General features: G+C 43.8%; 1 protein-coding gene across 1 annotated transcript; it reads right to left on the bottom strand.

The window, feature by feature from the left end:
• Window positions 1–1,173: 1,173 nt before the first annotated feature.
• On the bottom strand, window positions 1,174–17,189 carry CCNJL (cyclin J like). The gene is made up of 5 exons (XM_078385840.1): window positions 16,912–17,189; window positions 7,337–7,547; window positions 5,554–5,853; window positions 4,164–4,323; window positions 1,174–2,035 (listed from the first exon to the last, which is right to left on the bottom strand). Exons 1-5 carry the CDS (start codon window positions 16,972–16,974, stop codon window positions 1,582–1,584), a joined length of 1,188 nt encoding a protein of 395 aa, XP_078241966.1. The 5' UTR covers window positions 16,975–17,189; the 3' UTR covers window positions 1,174–1,581.
• Window positions 17,190–20,094: the final 2,905 nt, after the last annotated feature.

The raw sequence follows: 20,094 nt of genomic DNA, 5'->3' as shown, positions 1-20,094 counted from the left end.
CTTGCTCCCAAACATGGAAACAGGAAGTGTGCTTGGAACATGAATCATAGTGACAAAACAGGTTCTCTCCCAAAGGTCTCTGCTTTACATTCTAGCAATTCTATAGCATAATATTACACTCCATTTTCTGGATATGTTGCAATACACAGCCATCTCTCCTAGCCATGCATGTGTCTCCAGTTAGTGGTTCAGTAATAGTAACTTCTAAGTACATCTGACTAGTTTCCTGTATTATCTTAAAGCCCCTTATCCCCGGAAAGCTTAAAAGTTGTCTTTTTTTAAAAAAAAACCCTGCTCCTACATATTTTTCATTCCCCTTTAGCTTTACTAAATTAGACTGCAAAACTCAACATACTACACTAAAAGATTCTCACGAATATTAAAAACTTTTTTTGAATTGTTTTCAAGTAAACATTAATCCCTGATATAATGTGTAAACCACTTTTCCAAACAATGATAATTAGTTACTTAAGGCAGCAGCATAGTCAACACTTAGAGGTAATTTAACATTGCATTTTAACAACAACAACAACAAAAAATACTACAAATGAGATTCAAGTGGTGTTTTTTCTTTCCCTACTGATGGTTCATGAAATTGCATGATTTTTAAGGCCAAAGTGGTTGACGATTTTCTGTGCATATATTCAAATATACTGTACTATCTTGTTCAGTGAAATTTCCAGTGAACATCTGGTAAGAATGATTCTTCATTAAAAGTTCTACAGTTTGAGAGGTAGACTCAAATACTAGCTTTATCAACGAAGTGTTTCTGTTAAGAACTGCAGATATAAAAATGTTTCACTGAGAAAGCATCTTATAAAAATATCTGAGGGCAGATGTTTCTTCACATTACCTTTTCAAAGGAATACTTTAATCATGTTGTAACGTTCATTTTGTTGAGGATTCTTTTATGGAGTAACATGAGGAAAACAACAGGCCCATTTCAGTCAGTCACTTCTACAAGAGGAGCATCTTGAAATGTGAAGCATACGATTGCATTTACTTAAATCTTGCTTTTGTCAAATATTTCTTGCAGAAAAAAGCACCCTTACATTAAAAGCAGTTCCAGCAATGAATTTGTTTTGTCTAAAACGGTGGTCCCCAACCTTTTTGGAACCGCAGACCAGTTGGGGTGGGTGAGGTACGTGCGCGGGGGGGGGAACCCCCGCGCTCATGGGTGGGTGTGGCACATTTGCAGATGGGCATGGCACGCTCATACGCAAGCATGGGTGAGCGTGGTGCACTAGTAGATGGGTGTGGCTCGCTTGAGCGCATGCGCATATGGGTGTGTTGCATTTGCAGGTGAATGCGCATGCGCACCATGGCCACTTGCACACCACACCCATCTGTGCATGCACGTGAGCATGCCATACCCACCATGTGTGCATGCGCGGGGGGAGAGATCTGTGTCCATGGCCCAGTCCTGCGAAGCCCGCGGACCGGGGGTTAGGGACCCCAGTCTAAGACACTTCCAAGTTCATTCTTCAGAGTCCCTTTTTCAGGGCAGTAGGGTGCAGCTCAGTTTATGTACCATCAGCATTTAACATTCTCCCTTCTCTTGCTCCTCTTCTTTGCAGGTGCTCACGCATCAAAACAATCAGTGGTGCAGGAATGATGCCCGCTGAAATAGCTACTGCCGAGGATCAGAGCGAGGCAGTGCCTGGGCTCTGTTGAAAGGGCCACCTGCATAGTGACAGGGCCCTGAATGGACACAGTTTGCAAAACAGGCTGGAAGTCGGCCTGCAGGGTAGAATATGAAGACAGCGAATTGCTATTCTCTGGGTCGAGACCGCTTGATGGCCGAGGAGCGAGTAAAGACTCCCGGTAAGCAGAGCACAGATCCTGTATTGGAGAGTAGAACTGGGAGAAGACAGAGGAATGCTCTGCCAGGGGATGATATGGCGACTGCTGGAAAAGAACTTGGGTTGGGGTTGTCTGAAGGGTCAAGCTTTCCATGAGTTGTTGCTCCGGCAGCTGCAAGAGGACCACGTGATCTTGTCCTTTGTGGGCTTCTTTGACATCCTTATCATGAGCTCTGTCAAGAGAAAAATAAGTCAAGAACACCAGGAAGCAACGTTGAGCCACAGAAAAGGGAAGCAGCACAATAACACCAGCAACATTTGTGAAACCAGTGGGAACACAGCCTCTGACAGCAGAGAGGACTATGATTACTTCAAGACTTTTGGCAGGCATGGAAAATTTCAGGAGAGTGTTTTCGGAAGCAATACTGAAAAAACATCATGGAATTTACAATGATCCTCTTTGGCTCCTGTAGCTTTGATTATAATGGAATAAAATTTGTAATCTTACATCTCAGTCCAGCATCAAGAAACTAGGGTCTAGGTCTGCATCTTTTATGAATATTATTGGACAACTTAGTTATAGCATACCAGCAAGCCATTTATCTGAATAAGAAGGCAAACTGGACTTGTGACAGGTCTCACCCACACTACAGCTTTCTTTTACACCTTGCAGAAATTCAGATTGTGTGATTATTGGGCTAATTTGGTTGGCAGAGATGTCAGTGCACACGGTGGGCATTAATATAAAATTTTGCAAACCTGAACCAATGCAACACTGGCATCCCCCAACTTGTTTGCTAGAGAAGAGTGTCTCTGCATCTCCCATCTCCCATAATCATTTTCTTTCAGAAGGAAGACATACCTCTACAAGGAGTACTTCCACTCAAATGACAAAACTACTTAAGGAGCACCATTGAAATGTTCTGTTTCACAGCTCTGGGTTACTGAGGTTGTTCCAGTTCCCTCCCAATTCAAGATGGAGCATGGGAGTTGTTTCATATATGGCACCCAGAGTAACAGACCACCAAAAGGGATCAAGCAGGGAGAAGGGACATGTTACGGATCAGAGCTCATGGAGCTTTGGTATTCAAAAGTTGGGTTAAAAGCCATTATTAACACGATTCAGTAGGAGCTCTTAGTGCAAGTCAGATGCTCTTTTAGACTCACTCCTGCTCACCAACAAGATGAGAGTTGATATGGTCTTCTTTCTCAACAGGGGGTGGGGAACTTCCAGAGCAGCGTTCCCCAACGTTTTTACTAGTGCGGACCGGGGGAGTCTCTGAGGGAGGTGGGGCGGCCCTTCGCGCTTGCCCTCGTCAATGCACGTGCACAGTGGTTCCCTCACTGCTTCACGCATGCACAGGAGTGCCTGCACACCCGCATGCCCACCCCACTCCTGCGCGTGGGCGCATGCTTGAAGGGGTGAGGGAGTGTGTGGCGCCGGCGCCGGTGGAACCCTACGAGTCTTTTTTTATTTTTATTTTATTTTACCTGACTTTTGACAACCCCCCACTCCCGTCGCTGCCGCTGCTGCCGGGAGGAGAGCACCCGGAGCACCTGGGCTGTCCTCTCCCTCCCGGCTCTTGCCAACCCCGGTCGCTGCCGCCGGGCTGGGCCGCCAAGACAGATCTCCCCCCGCACGCACTCCCCTTCCCACAGCTGCTTTGCGCCCGCGGGGGCTTGCGGGAAGGGGTGAGGGAGGACTCACGCCAGCGCCGGCACGCGCGCACAAAGCAGCTGTGGGAAGGGGAGTGCGTGCGGGGGGGGGGCGGGGGGAGGTCTGTCTTGGCGGCCTGGTTGGGCTCAAGCCAGGGACCGGCAATGGGCCACGGACCGGTCATTGACGACCTCCGTTCCAAAGGGTCACTTTCTGTTTTGAACCTCATGCCTAAAAGAGGTAGTGGTGCAGAACAGAGTTAAATGGCCAATTGCACCCTTTGGAGAAAAAATATATATTGAGGGACCTCAGGAAGTGCAGTGCCATCCAATCAGCTTTAGACAGCATGACCAACAGTGAAGGATCATAGAAGTGGCAACCCAGTGTCTGGAGGGCAAAAATGTTCCCTGTCCTTGCCTCAAGCAAGGGTTGATTGAGGAAGATTAGATAAAACTCATGTGTGCAGTAAAGGTAATATAACTGTGCCTATAACTTATCCAAACAAACACACTTGGGAAACAGTGTTTGAACTTCTGTTCCAGTTCTTGTGGGGAGGAATAAGAATAACCAGGTCATAATGCCAGGCTAGCAGGCAGGCCCATTTACATCAGTACAGTACTGCTGGATAGCTCAGGGGTTTAGGTATTACCCTACTTTGCATTAACAGCGTATTGGATAGCCAGTTTTTAATTCACAAAACTTACATCAGCATGAGGTCAATGCATGGAGCAAGAGACTCCCAGGAATAATCTGTCAGCAGCTGGAGCTCAGTGGTCCAAGAGGGAGAGATGTCAAGACAGATACGCGAGGCAGCCACACAAGCAGCCGCAACCAAAGAAGGCCGAAAGGAGTGAAAAACATGATCTGGAAGTAAAAAATTAAAAATATATATTACAAAATAACAAAATTCTCACCAAAGACCTACACTCCACAAACAGGCAACTTTAACCAACATTTTCCTCCAGGCTTGGCTACAGGTCAACTTTGTAACTGAAAACAAAGATGTCAGCATGACAGCTTTGGGCCCCTAATAGAGACCAAATTTACTCTTTTCTTGCAAGCAATGCTGCTAAAATGCTTGTAGCCTTTGGGATCAAATGCAACCTATTAAGGAACTAAGGTAGATTTGGAAGTGTGCTCTGTTTCCCACAAAAGCTGGGGGTGGGGAGAGGAATCTTTAAATGGGCAAGAATATTATTATTCTTTAAAAAATTAAATAACAGTGAAGTAGCAAAAGGTTGCAAAACAGCTCACAATTCTTTGAGGGATAAGGGGGATTTTTGAAAATTTTTTCTAAAAATACTTTTTCTATTTTGGGGGTTATGTGGAGGGAGGAGAGTACATTTTATCTATACTTTTACTAGAAAGATAAATACCACCAAACTCAATAAGATGCTCTCTCTCTCTCTCTCTCTCTCTCTCTCTCTCTCTCACGATACAAATATTGCTTCTCTTTTAAGAACACAGTACCACAAAATTTCCTTTAGGCAGAAAGGAAAGCATGTGCCTCTTAGCATTATCTCAACATGCTTCTTCCGATATTTATCCAGACACTCTAGCTGGCATTTCTCCTCAGTGGAAGCAGGCACAGGGTTGGACCCAAAGGCTGTCAGGCTTAAAGCAGACCTGTTGCTAACTGCAAGACTTCAGCTAGACACGACTACTGCATCTCCAGCGAGTTCAACAGGCCTTCTCTAAGTACTGTATTGCCTACTTTAAATCTAAAACGTGGCCAAGGATATGGATCAGCTAGTCTGTCTAGTTGTAAACCGCCCGGAGTGGCCCTGGCAGCCAGATGGGCGGTACAAAAGTCTAATCAATTTGAGAGTTCATCAATCTAGCTTTAAGTTAAAAGCCTAAAAAAGCAGAGATTTCTGTTTCTCCTATTGAACACCTCAGCCTGCAGTCTGGAGTCCCTAATGCCATTTCTGAAGCAGAGCAAATCTCTTATGGGCACTTCTATTAGGCATGACATCCCCATCCCCACACTGTTTCTAACGCCCTCAAGGATCCTGATGAAAGGGGGTCAAAGCAGAGGTGCCGTGAGTCCACACAGTGTGTGTTGCCCACTGGCATACTGGATCAAGGACTTACCTTGCAGAGAGATTTCCAGGAAATAGTGAGCGTATTTCTCCATGAAAGCCTTTGCTGTGGCCACAAATGTGACAGGCCAGCCACAGTGCAGATCGTTCTCAGTAACGGAGGCAAAGAGGTAGTAATCAATGTAGTGAGCCGGAGTTGGCAGGCACAGATTCCAGTTGAAATGTTCCAGCAGCAACAGCTCCATCTTCAGCAGGTCTTTTTTAGTCAGCTCCAGGTTAATGTGACACATGTCAATGAAGTTGTTCAGCGGTTCCCGCTTGGGCACTTTGCCCTCCTTCTCTTCAAATTTGCCTGTTGAGAGAGAATTGCATTGTACTGCAAGTTTTCCCTCAGAGGGTCAGGAAAAATAAAACATCATTCCCCAAACCTCCAAAGCCACCCCAAGCTCTTCTACCACTTGAGGTAGGAAGCCCCATGGTGCTATAGCAGGGATGGCTTCCCATCAAAAAAGCTAGGATGGATCATCGAGTTGGCTCACTGAATGAGTACCGTTGTAAAACCTAGCCTTATGTGCTTTTGTCATCCACCCCCATTCCTAGATAAGGCTAGCCTGGCCAGAACAAGTCCACAATCTGACACCTTCTGGCATAAGTTACTGTAATGCAGAGTCAGGCAACCACCTGCTGCAAAACACGGAACATGGGGCTACCTGGGAAGAGGACCCAGGATCTCCAATTGCTGCAGCATTCAGCTCCCAGACTGTTAGCAGGCGAGACCCAAATGGCACCCCATTACAGCAGGCTGGTTGTTTATTTGCCTCCAGACCCAATTCAAGATGCTGTTAAAGCTCTCAGAGAAATAACCAAAAGCTGGATCTCCAGTGCCCCTCCCTATACCAGCCTAACTGTGTTTTAAGATTTACTGGGAATACCATCTGCAAAGGACCTTTCACACATGATGGCTAAACCCCACTGCAAAATACCATGCAAGCAAAAGTAATCCTGGAAGCTGTTTTTTTCATGGAAACCCTTTTGCCCTTTGGCCATGCTACTAATTGTGCAACCAGGGGACAACAGGACTTGCGACAGACAGCCAACACAAGGCCTCCTATCATTCCCTTCGAGAACGAGATGCACCTTTGGTGTGTGTGTGTGTTTGTGTTATTAGGTACAATACCCTGATGCCTTTGGAAGAGGGATGTGGGACAACACAAATGATATTTACTGATCTTTAAAATGTTGCAGGATTTCCATTTGAGGCACTTCACCGTTAATTCACTCTACAGTTCAAGTGCAGTGTTTCAAGACCGATAGCACTGGCCCAGTCCACATTATTCCAGGCCTTTTACAAAAATGTAAGGGACTGAGAGAAAAGCACCCTCAACGGCATTAGTGTAACATTATAAGAGCACCATACGGAACCTGCAGCACTCTTTGAAAATAGCCCCTGGACATCCTCTTTCATCAGAAAATCCCTGTACAAGTAGAAGATACACACATCACTCTGAGAAACTCTAGCTGAGATTATTTTATACCGAAAGCATTGCTCTAGATTAGTGGTTTCTCACCTCGAGTCCCCAGATGTAGCAAGTTGCCCTACTGTAGAGTAGGCTCATTGAATTCATGAGGATTTGGTAAGAATTCCTCCATAAGTTCCCTGGATTCAAATGGGCTTACTCTAGTTCCAACAGAATTTCAGCCACTATGTTTGAGTAGAGTTCATTTACGCATCTGATGCTTATCTTAAGTTGGTGCAATGTTATTTGTCATTTGTGAACATCAGATTCTCTTTTACAGCAGCAGGAATATACTGTAAACACATTAAGCTCACTTACTGGCAAGGAGGAGGCAGGTGATGGAGGCGACATATAGCTCTTTAAACTCCACTTCAAAGTGGTCCATAAAGAGGTCCAGCAAGTAGACAGCAAGGTGCCGGGCAGTGGGACAGAGATGGCAGCGGTTGCTGAGCTTAGTCAAGAGATCAGCAAAATAGCGCCGCGTTTCAATCTGTGGTGAACAGGCTTTATACACAGGCAGTTTCAGCTCCTATGGCAACACAAGGCAAGGGAAGGAGGAGTCTTAAAAAGGGACATCCACTGCAGTAGCCAGAATGGTTGGATCAGCATCTGCCACCTCTTCTGGGAAGTGCTTAGCAACTCATGTAAAACAAAGTGGTTTTGTTTTCATTGCGGATTGATTGCCAACATAATTTGAAACTCAGTTAAACCTACAGTCCACCCTTGTGTGACTCCCATCAAGGTCAATGCAATCAGAAGTCAAGTCTAATTTTTATAAGAGACACTAGCAGTCTTGAGACAGCCTTTCTTCAAGATGTCTTGCCTTGCCTTTAGAGCAGTGGTCTCCAACCTTGGGCCTCCAGATGTTCTTGGACTCCAACTCCCAGAAACCTTCACCATCACCTCTGCTGGCCAGGATTTCTGGGAGCTGAAGTCCAAGAACATCTGGAGGCCCTAAGGTTGGGGGCCGCTGCTTTAGACAGTCTTTAGTGGATAGTGTTGGAGCAGCACTCGGGAATTCTAGGTTCAGCCAAGGAAACTCACAAGGTGTTGGCAATGGTCATCCACTCTTGAAGTGACTTGGTGGCACATGACAAAAACAAACAATTTGCAACTCATTGTGCACAACAAAGATTTTCCTCATAGTGCACACCTATGTCAAAGATAGTGTTTAAATAGTATCTTATTCATTTGTATAAGTTACAACACACACACACACACTCACACATGCTCCATACACATAGGCAGGCATGAATACAAACATTCAAGAATTGAACAGTGAAAAATCCATCTCTTATGCATACATTTTGGGTGGATAGGAGAAAGTCAGAGCCATGTATCATCTATTCCATCAGCTCAAATGCACTGACCTGGCACTAAGTCAAACAAGGAAGAACCTATTAACAGTTGTGCTTCGTTGTTTTTTTCTGAAACGGTTACAGATGGCCTGTGTGATTGGTAGAAGCTCTTGCATAGCAAAAGGGCACTGACAACAACCACTTTCTACATAAGCAAAGAGTAATGTGCCACCTTAAAAGGCTAACTAATTCATCACACATATGACACATTGTTTTTCATATTCCTGTAAGGCTGCTTCAGAAGAGAATGGCTTAGTCTGTTGAATTTCTTTGTTAAGACCTAACAATAATTTCCCCTTCATGGATTGCTGCCTTGTTAGGGTGAAGGGGCTTGAGTAATTCAAAGAAGCTATGGGCTATACCGTGCAGGGACACCCAAGACGGACAAGTCATAGTGGAGAATTCTGACTAAATGTGATCCACCTGGAGCAGGAACTGGCAAGCCACTCCAGTATCTTTTCCAAGAAAACTCCATGGACAGAAACAAAAGGCAAAAAGGCATGACACTGAAAGAAGAGCCCCTCAAGTCAGAAGGTGTCCAACTGCTACTGAGGAAGAGCAGAGGACAAGTACAAGTAGCTCCAGAGCTAATGAAGTGGTTGGGCCAGAGCCGAAAGGATGATCCGCTGCGGACGCGCCTGGAAGTGAAAGGAAAATCCGATGCTGCCAAGAAAAATACTGCATAGGAACCTGGAATGTAAGATCTATGAACCTTGGTAACCTGGATGTGGTCAAACAGGAGATGGCAAGAATAAACATTGACATCTTGGCGTCAGTGAACTAAAATGGACGGGAATGGGCAAATTCAATTCAGACGATTACCATATCTACTATTGTGGGCAACAATCCTGTAGAAGAAATGGAGAAGCCCTCATAAACAAAAGAGTGGGAAAAGCTGTACTGGGATACAATCTCAAAAATGATAATGATTTCAATACAAATCCAAGGCAGACCTTTCAACATCACAGTAATCCAAGTTGATGCACCAACCATCAATGCTGAAGAGGCTGAAACTGACCAATTCTATGAAGATTTATAACAACACCTAGAACTGACACCAAAGAAAGATGTTCTTCTCATTATAGGGGATTGGAATGCTAAAGTAGAGAGTCAAGAGTTAAAAGGAACAACAGGAAAGTATGGCCTTGCAGTTGAAAACAAACCAGGGCAAAGGCAAATAGAGTTTTGTTAAGAGAACAAGCTGGTCATCACACACACTTTTTTCCAACAACACAAGAGGTGACTCTATACATGGACATCACCAGATGGGCAATACAAAAATCAGATTGATTATATTCTCTGCAGCCAAAGATGGAGAAGCTCTATACAGTCAGCAAAAACAAGACCTGGAGCTGATTGTGGCTCTGATAATCATCTTCTTATATGCAGATGGTGACAGCAGCCACAAAATTAAAAGACGCTTGTTTCTTGGGAGGAAAGCGATGACAAACCTCAGCAGCATCTTAAAAAGCAGAGAGATCACCTTGCTGACAAAGGTTCACATAGTCAAAGCTATGGTTTTTCTAGCAGGGATGTATGGAAGTGAGAGCTGGACCATGAAGAAGGCTGACCGCCGAAGAACTGATGCTTTTGAATTGTGGTGCCAGAGGAGAACCTTGAAAGTCCCCTGGACTGCATGGAGAACAAACCTATCTGTTTTGAAAGAAATCAAACCAGAGTGCTCACTGGAAGGAGAGATCCTGAAGCTGAGGCTCCAATACTTTGGCCATCTCATGAGAAGAGAAGACTCCTTGGAAAAGACCCTGATGTTAGGAAAGTGTGAAGGCAAGAGAAGGGGACAATAGGGGATGAGATGGTTGGACAGTGTCACTAAAGCTACCAACATGAATTTGACCCAACTCCAGGAGGCAGGGGAAGACAGGAGGGCTTGGTGTGCTCTGATCCATGGGGTCATGAAGAGTTGGACATGACTTAACTAAACAACAACAACAACAATTATCTATCATCAAGTCAATTCTGACTTATGGCAACCCTTTCCAGGGTTTTCTAGATAAAGAGTGCTCAGAAGTGGTTTACCATTTCCTTCTTCTGTGGGTGCCCTGGGACTGTGCAGCTTGCCCAAGGCCACACAGGCTGGCTCTTCCAGGTTGCACAGTGGGGAACTGAACTCCCAACCAGATACCTAACTTCTTGAGCCTATTTAGCCATCTGTTTAAAAGTTCAGAACAGTTCAGTGATATTTTGTTATGTTAAGTAGTTATCTTGGACAGTTTAATACAGCTCCGCACTCCATTGGTGAAGGCCACCTACAAATTCTGCTATAATGGAAAGAGAAAGATAGTTCCTAAAGAAGGCGAGAGCCTGAGGTAACCCCCTGCAAAAGGCTGCAAGGCAAGACCTCTTGAACGAAAGAGCTTCAGTGTAAATGTTTATGCACTAGTGAAGAGGACTAATTTCCTCAGGCAAACACACTTCGCTATCTCACTAGATACTAGAGCCTTTCCCAAACTGAAAAGACAATTAGATGGCACCACCGAGTCTTGGTTCAAGAGGCAAAAACATTTATTTTTACCTCAGCAGCCTCCTTATATAGGTGGATAAAGACAAAATGTTTCACAGAGAGGTGGGGGTACTTTACAATTTTTGACTTGGCAGTAGAATAAAAATGGAACTGGCCTGTTAGAATCCCAAATTATGACATAGTTACTGAAGCTCAAACACTGTAGGTTCAATCTAGGTATGCAATACGTACTGCAGGACTCCAAAGCCACCGCTGGACTCTGCCCACATCTAAAGATGAACAGAACTCTTCATTGGCAGGTGTTGTAATTTCTTCTGAGATATCTCAGAATACTGTATGTCTCATAGGGTAAGGGGCGGGGAACTCATATTAAAATGTGTTCCTTAGTAACTCTGGGTTGTTTAAAAATTTGAATGTGCATAAATATATAAGACTCGTATGATACAAATTTGAAACTGCTTGCAATTTTTTAAAATTACTTCATTTTTAAGATCAAAGACAGGACAAATGAATACCAAAAACATGTTAAAATGTCAAAGAAAAACAATAAGAAAAGCAACCAGGTTCTCTAAATTTCCTACTTAAATTCCACACATGCTTGTGAATTACTGAAACAATTTGACTGCATAGGATAAGACTACCAATGATGTTTACTGTAAAACAACTCAACACCAAATAGATTGTTAGAACATATGTAAAGCAGCCTTTAAAAATGTCCAAATGAACAGAATGCCCTGCAAACTGCAGTGTACTGAAGAACAAGACAGTGACACCTACACACCCCGGAAGCTTATATAAATCCCTATCTCAGGCTGCTGCAACTTTAGTAGTATTTTGTTGGCTCTCAGATATTTCCACTCCCAACTCCAGGGGTTGGCTGGAACGCTCACAAGCCCACTTTTGAAGGATTTAGGTTACAATGCAAAGTTTAACCATCTCCACATGCACCAAGGTTTTGTCACAGCACATACATCCTTGCCTACAAACTCACCATTCGGTGCTAAGCCCTGTATGAAATTAAAGATAGAACATAAGAAGGTCCATTAAGTATAAGCAAGCTACAAGAAACAGCATATACCGAAAGAAAGTGGATACAAAAACTAAGAAAGACAGAGTGGGGGGGGAGGGAGGAACAGAGACAGAATAAAAATAAGGGATCCACCCATTCTCTATCTCAGGAATGAAGGATGCTACAAGAACTGAAATTAAAGATGTGGGGAAAATTTCAACTGAAAGATACTCAATGTGTGGTGAAATATTCTCCCTATGTTTTTGTTTCAAAGCCTGGGACAACTTAAGATAACCATGAGTAATACAACTGTTCCACCAAAGCCTTGGGACCATTCCACAGATGATGGGCTAAGCATACTGGAAAGGAAGCTTGGGGTGCCCTTTACATAATTAGAAACTTGTGCTACAAATACTTATGACTCGCTGGTGGCTCCCTGCAGGATGAACCCAGTACAGCAAAAACACGGCTTGCCAAAACTTTTACAATTGGATGTTAAGAGGAGATAAACTAAAATGAAATGTTAATGTGTACTCCCCAAATATTAACCTCTTATACAGAAAAAATCAGCAGTAGGGGTATACATCTGGAAAGCACTAAAAAACGTAGTACTGTTCTTACAGACCTCTGTAAGAAACAGCATTGCTTAGGTTTAGAAAAACCCAGGGCAACTTTTTGTAATAAATTATTTCACTGAGGCAATGCCATGCAGGACCCAACTATACAGACAAGGTGCACAACAGCCCTAACCCCCATCAATTTCACTTTGAACAGGCTGACATACTCTTGTTCTCAGTAACTCAAAGAACAATGGCAAACATATGAACAGAAGATGTACGCAGGGTGGGGGATGTATGGCCTGCAGCCATATGCTATTCCCAAACCACATCTGTAATGCAGATTTGTTCTTTTTTAAGTGGCGAAACATAATCAGTTTTTATTTGAACATAATAAGGAGTTTTTTTAAAAACTTTGCTTGAAAAAAACAACTGTCTAGTCTACAAGGAAAATAAAAACATACTCTTATGATTTATGGCTGGAGTTGTAGCAACTGGAAAGTCATCCCTACAAACTGGCTACTCAGGAGACACGAGAAGAATGTAGAAAAGTAAAACTAAGAAAAACAGTAACATACAAAACAGAACAATATTTTTAATTAGGTCAGCTCAGACATCACAAAGTTTATGCATGGAAAAATGGTAAGTGTACTTCCAGTGCCAGGAGACACCCTGAGAGAGAAAGCATATCATACAGATTCCCCCTCATATGGCAAAAGTGTCTTTTGGAATGCAAGCCAGACAGAGGACCGCTAGGGGTTTAGTTTACTAGGATGTTGACATAAGAGAGCAGGCAACAGGACTAGACATTGCTTAAATCAACTCGTACAACTCACAAATATGAAGTCATATAAGGACTTGAATGTGTCTGCACAGTCAAGGGAAAGAAATGCACAGAGAGGTTAAAAAAGACAAGGAAGACGTATGTTCTCAACCTGTCATGGCTTCAAGGTACAATTTTAGTTTGCTTTCAGGCACTCTTCTGAGAAGTCTCCCATTCACCTATTCAAAGACCACTCCAAAACTACAGGGGGAAAAAATGTTTTTCAATAACAGCTTTGCAAATTATTGTATGATGCGCAACACTGCTATTGATATGTTTACCGAGAATCTGCACTGTTTTTAAGGGAACCTCATTCCTAGGAAAGATGGCAGCCGTAAAGGAGCTCAACAGAATAGGCTCACACAGTTCAAACTCAGGTACAATGCCTGAGAAATAAGTTCCTGCGAAGGACTAAGTCCTCAGCCTTCCTCCATGCCTGAAGTCAGCAAACTGTGTATCCAGCTTGCTAGGCGTGGTGGTGGTGGGCAATGGGTAGCCTGCATAATTGAACTGTAAACCATCCAGAGAGTGCTTTAAGGGCTATGGGGCAGTATATAAGTACAGTAGGGTCTTGACTTGAGAACTTAATCCGTATTGGAAGGTGGTTCTCAAGTCAAAAAGTCTGTAAGTCAAGTCTCCATTGACCTACAGTGCATTGAAAACCGATTAATCCCGTAACAGGCCGTTTTTGTTCCATTTTGGTTTTTTTCTGGTCTGTAAGTCAAATCTCAGTCTGCAAGTCAAACCTAAATTTTGCGGCCAGAGAAGTCTGTAACTCAAAAAGTCTGTAAGTCAAGCCGTCTGTAAGTCAAGGGTCCACTGTACAGTGGTGCCTCAACTTACAAACGTCCCTACCTACAAACAATTCGACTTATGAACAGCTCCAGTTGTGAAATTTGGCTTTGACTTGCGAACGGAGCTTCAACTTACAAACAGAAAAAAACCCTGCGGGGAAGGCAGGGAAAGCAGGAAATTTGAACGTTCAGTTAACCATTGGCCAGCGAAGAGGCTGTTTGTCTGCTACCTCACTCGCCCTAGCAGTTAGAGAGACTTCAGACTGCCTGGTACTGCCTGCTCCTATACTGTACTTACTGTATTTTTTTTTTGCTTTTTTTTTTGATTTGGGCTAGGTGGAGGGCGTTATGTTTCTGTGCTCTGATGGGTCCTGCAGACCCTTCCTGTAAGGGTCTGTGCTGGCTGGTTTGCTCTAAAATGGAATTTAGACTCAAGTCTCTCCCCCCCATTTTCTTCTTTCTCTCTCTCTATGCTCTCCCCCCCATGCTGAGGGGGTCTGTTTTTTGGAATAATGATTGCTGGATTCTGTGGCTCCTAGGGTTTGTGTACTGTGGTGCGCTGAACATCCCTTTTGTTTTAAAAGGTGTTGGTAGGTGGGTTTAAAAGGTGCTTGGTTTGGTTTAAAATGTATGGGTTTAAAATGTGTTTTAGACTCCAAACTCCCCCCTCCCATTGTCTTCTCTCTCTCTCTCTCTCTCTCTCTTCTCTTTTTGTGCTTAAAAGCACAAACCTTTGTCTGGGGGGGTCTGTGTGCCCCAGTGATGACCTTTTTTCTTTCCTCTTTTCCCCATTGTTCCCTCCCTCCCGCCTTTCCTGCCCTTTTTAAAATCTAAGTCATCTTAGGTTGGAGGATGAATTAACCGGTTTTGCATTAGTTCCTGTGGGAATGAATGCTTTGACTTACAATTGGTGCCCTTATATACAAACAAAAACAGCTGGAACAGATTAATTGGGTTTCAGTGCATTTCAATGGAAAATGCTGATTCGACTTAAGAACATTTCAACTTGAAAACATCTTCTGGGGCGGATTAAGTTCGTAAGTAAAGGCACCACTGTATATACACTGGAAGAATCCCAATCCATCGCCATGAGACTAGAAGTCTTAAAAATTGCCTTTCAGACCAGGACATTTACTCTACTACTTAAAACGCTGTTTTCTGCCACAGGCAAGTGCACCCACTCTTTAAATCACCATGACTCATTTGTGTTTTCTTAAGAGAGGTGAAGAAAGCTTGCAGCAATACACTCACCTTGGCAAATAATTTGGTTCAAATGTAAGGGATGTAAACATATTTCAGGTCCATATGGGAGGTCTACAGGGAAGAGGGGGAATATGATCTGCCAGGGTGAAAGCACACAGATGGTTACAATCCTTGTAAAAATAAATTTTTTGTTTGTGACAGTTTTCTGTTGTGATCCAGACAGTGTGCTTAAAGGCAGGGCATATGAATTTAAGGAAAATTGAATCCTGTGTACTCAAATATACCTTTATTCTACAGCAAAAGCATCTTTAGCATCCTCCTTCCTATAAAGCATACATGTACTGTATGTTTACTTAGAATTAAGTGTAAAACGATCTAAACAACCACTTTCATTCATATATTCCTGCACAAATACTTAGGTCAATGGCTGAGACTTTAATCCTATGTTTGTTGGCTAAAACAAATTAGCTGGCAAGTTTAGGACTCTGCCTGCAGAGCCAGAGGTTGAGTCCCCACTGTGCCTCCTTAGCAGGGGCTGGATATGATGATCCATAGGGTCCTTTCTACCTCTTCAGTTCCAAGATGAAGATGATGATCATGGAATTCCCCTCCTGCTGCCTAATACCTTAATTTTGGTGTAAGACTTTAAGACAACTCTTCAAATGCATTTATTCAAGCTGTTCATTCTCAAATGCTGCTCTCAAAAATCTTGGATTAATTTTTGCAGTGTGGACGGTACTGTTTTTACATATTTAGAGATTCCTGTGTCCAGCCCTTTATTGTTTGTAAGCTGTTTTGTATCTTTTACTCTGAAAAGAGCATGTAAATGTACTGAGTACAGTGGGGTCTTGACTTAAGAACGGCTTGAGTTAAGAACATTTTGACTTAAGAACCACTCTCATAGGAAAATATTGACTTGACTTACATACTTAGATTTGAGTTACAAACTGAAAAAAAACCACGTGGGAGGCAGGGAAAGTGCAAAATTTGAAATTTCAGTTAACTGTTGGCCAGTGAAAAGGGTGCCTGTCTGCTTCCTCACTCCTCCCAGCGTTTAGAGAGTGGATTGGGAGACAGTCTTCGGACTGCCTGGTACTGTACTGCCTGGAGACTGTATTTTCCCTGCCTTCCCTGAACCTTTCTTGACCTAAGAAAAAAAGAAACAAAATATCCCCCTCTAGTGGTCGAAGGAGGAATAGCAGCTTCCCATTAGTTTCTATGGACGGAAAAGAGCAGATGCGGATCAAATGGTTCTCAATGCATTCCTATGAGAAATGCGGATTTGACCTAAGAACTTTTTGACTTGAGAACCGTCTTCCAATACGGATTAAGTTCTCAAGTCAAGACCCCACTGTACAAATGTTGATAATAAATATCATTATTATCATCATCTTAGAACTGCAGAGCTGCAAGGGACCTAGGCATCATCAAATCCAGTCCCTGTCAAGGAGGCCCGGTGGAGAATTGAACTCCTAACATCTGGCTTCACAGCCAGATACCTAAATAGCTGGCCATCCAGAAGTTCCTTAAAACCACATACAATGGTACATAGAACTGCAGCTATGGGAATGATGGCTACAACGACCAACCACCACCAGAAGAAGTGTTGATAAGCAAAAGCTGAAAAGGCAACAGAGGCGCAGAGTGGTAGTTAATTTATTCCTTACCTTTTGCCTCAGTGTCTGATGAATCTCAGCTGCCAGGCCCTCTTTCCACCATGGTTCATCCATCTTTCAGGCTTCCTGTCCAACCTCTCCCCCAGAAGTATGGACAAAATGGCAGCACCTAGAAAAAAGGAGCGAGAAATAGAAATAATGAGTTCCATTGTTTATTGGGTACAATGCTAACCTACTATTTCTCCAGTAAATTCACAGCTCTCCTCTTCTCCATTTTATCTTCACAACCCTGTGAGGTAGGTGGGTCAGTCTGTTAAACCTGTCATAGGGCCATGACCTCCCTCAGAACTGGAAAGGTGAGTTGCGGACTAGAGCGAAAGTCTCCTGAGTATTAATCCATTCCTTTAACTCTTATATACCACATTTGGCATTTCAGCAGAGATGTGTTCTATGTAAAGGTTAATCTTAAAATGTGTCCACATTGGGTTATTTTTTTATAGTCCTCTATTTATACTTTCTCCACCAGAAGTTTACAGTTTTATCAAACACCATCTCATTTATTTTAGACATAAAGCATGACTAGCTCCATTAAAATCCACAGGCTTAAGTGTACCTCACCTAACAGAAGATCCATCTTTTCATATTTTATAGGAATGACATCAATATACTATTTTATATCAGGCCTTCATATTAGAGCACCAAATTGGTGTTAAAGATAAGCAGGGTTATTTTTTAAAAGCCAAACATCTTATACGGAGAGTAACAGTATATAAGGCTTTTAAAAAAAAAAAACCTCCCCGGGATGGAAACGGCTCGTGACACCACCTTCCCCAAACATCCAAAGACCTCCTCCCACAATTTTTTTTAAAAAATAAAACAATTTTTCGCAATTCAAGCCGTCAAGAAGATCTCCCAAGAGATCGGGCTCAAAAGCGATCTGCCTTCCCGGCACAGATCTGTAACCCTGTTCTTTTTGCTGGGGAGGGAAAAAAACGGGGACAAGTACAAGAAAAACGCGCGCGCCTCCCCAGAAACACAATCCATCACTACTGCACATCGCCGGTTTCTGCAGCGAGAGCTCCCTCCCCTTGGGCCATCCATCCTTCACAAGGGCCGGCCTTTTAAAAGGCCACATCTCGGCGCGGCGGCTTGGCTTGGCTGCCCAGCGGATCCCGAGAAGGCACGGAATGCCCGGGCAATCTGGACCCCCTCGCCGGCTTTGGCCCCCCACCCACCCGCTTTCTCCCCGCCTGACTGAGACCCCTGCATCTTCCAAACCAATCCACCCACCCCCGTCCCAGCTTCCAAGTTTGCATGAAAAATTTGCACCTGGCGCGAAACTCCCCCCCCCCCCCAATCCACGAATGACAACTTTGCAGACGATGCAGCAGATCCCGGTGCGGGGAAGGGTTACCTCGGGCGACGGGCTCGCCCGCCTTTGTCCTGTCCCCCGGTAGCCGGCGGATTCGGCTGGAAGAACGGGGCACCTCCGCGAAAGGGGAAGCATAAAACACCTAAGGCGGCCCCCTCTCAGCCTCTATTTATTATTCGACTGGAGGAAAGGGGGGGGGGGGGAAGGTGCATCAAATACCCCGCCCAAACGGCGCATGGCGGAGTGCACGAAGGTGATCTGTCCCCAAACCTCTACCCTTTGAAGAGAGGGAAGCTGTCCCCATTCAATACACACCCAGAGAAAGGTATTCTCTACATACCGGCTCCCCAGTGCGCGCGCGCACAGCGACAGCCCGCGGTGTCTTATGGGAGTCGTAGTTCTTCTGCCTTCGCTGTCCCTCTTCCACTGGCGCCGGAGTCGCTCCTCAGGCTTCTAGTCACGATCACGAAGCAGCTCGCACTAAGCTTCTTGGAAGAACTACGCGCCTTTTTGTATGTGTGTCAGCAAACGCTGCGGGCCCTGGGCCGGCCCTCTCTGCAATTGCTCCGGGGAATTTCCCAGAAGCTTTTCAAAAGAGGGGGAAAAAGTACTATATCTTAATTGCACTTTTTGCTTATCATGATTGTCTGTCAGCTTGGATGTACAGGTGTTAATTAACTTAACAAAGCTAGGGTGATTGTAGTATCGCCGTTCGTTAAGGCAAGTGAGGGAGCGCTTACGTTGAGTCGCCTCTCGCTTGGCTTTTTGCATTCATGGTGGTTGGGTGTCACAAGCATGTCACGAGACTCCCTTTTGTTATCCGGAATTAAGTTTACAAAGGGTTTAATCAGTTATGTGCCCCACCCAAGGATGCCCACACAGGTGAGAAATTCTCCCCTGAAGAAATGAATTATTATGTTAACATTAAATAGGTGCCTTCTTATGCGTCATTCACAGAGTTTGAAGGACGCATCTGCATAAGCCTTATATCTCTTAAAAAGTACTTCCAACGTTTGCAAAATCACGTATGGCGTTCCCCCCCAGCACCATTGCCTAATACTGTATGGTAATTCTTTTTTCCTTCTTTACAGAAGGTAAACAAGTTGACAAATGAAGTACTAATACAGTATAGTGTGCCAAATTCACAGCATTACAAGTTTATAAGCAATGATAGAAAGGTTGGGTAGGGGGAAAATGTACAAAGTCAAATGCCATGTCAGAGGTTGCAGGTACCGTTTTTAGTGACAAAGCACCTCTTGCTGCCTGAGAAGCAAAGAAATAAGAATGGCATAAAAGTAATAAAACTTTCCCCTGCAATGGTGATGCTGTGATAGGGAAAACCCTGTATTATTTCTGCCAGCATAGGTGTGATAGAGGTACAGATATTTTGGAAGTCAAGCTCTAGTCCAACTGGCTGTTTAAGATCCTTTCATAAAACTTATTTATTTCAATTTAACGACTAAACGAAAACAAAATTTGGAGTAGAATAATCCACATAAATTTATGCTGTAACCTAATGTGTTTCTGTTACCCAGACTTAGTTCTGGGATATCAACTAAAATTACATCAAACCACACAGAATGCAATCGTATTGGATTGCCACAGTTGTGCCCTGCCACAGTTAAAAGGAGTGCATCAGCTGTCCCTGGGCCTGGAGAGATCTGTTTTGGCCACAGTGACGCCTGCCTTAATTACAACTTGTCTGGATTACTGTAACATGTTGCATGGAAGGTTACAGTAACACGCTCTGCTTTTGAAAGTGTTCAGAAAAATCAGAGAGTCCAAAATGCTGCAGCCGGGTTGTTAACTGGAGCTGGTTGCAGGGATCACGGAATTCCCACATTACAGCAGTTCCACTGGCT

Source organism: Pogona vitticeps, chromosome 2, assembly GCF_051106095.1.
Source record: "Pogona vitticeps strain Pit_001003342236 chromosome 2, PviZW2.1, whole genome shotgun sequence".
Classification (NCBI taxonomy): Eukaryota; Metazoa; Chordata; class Lepidosauria; order Squamata; family Agamidae; genus Pogona; species Pogona vitticeps.
Note: the sequence above shows the minus strand (reverse complement) of the source record. Positions and strands in the feature narration are given on the sequence as shown.

Bases quoted from the DNA above. Each gene is read 5' to 3' on its own strand.
- CCNJL (XM_078385840.1), bottom strand. From the start codon at position 16,974: ATGGATGAACCATGGTGGAAAGAGGGCCTGGCAGCTGAGATTCATCAG. The intron at 5,854-7,336 runs GTAAGTGAGCTT...CTCTCTCAACAG, and splicing joins CACCTGCCTCCTCCTTGCCA to GCAAATTTGAAGAGAAGGAG. The intron at 4,324-5,553 runs GTAAGTCCTTGA...TTTTACTTCCAG, and splicing joins CCTGGAAATCTCTCTGCAAG to ATCATGTTTTTCACTCCTTT.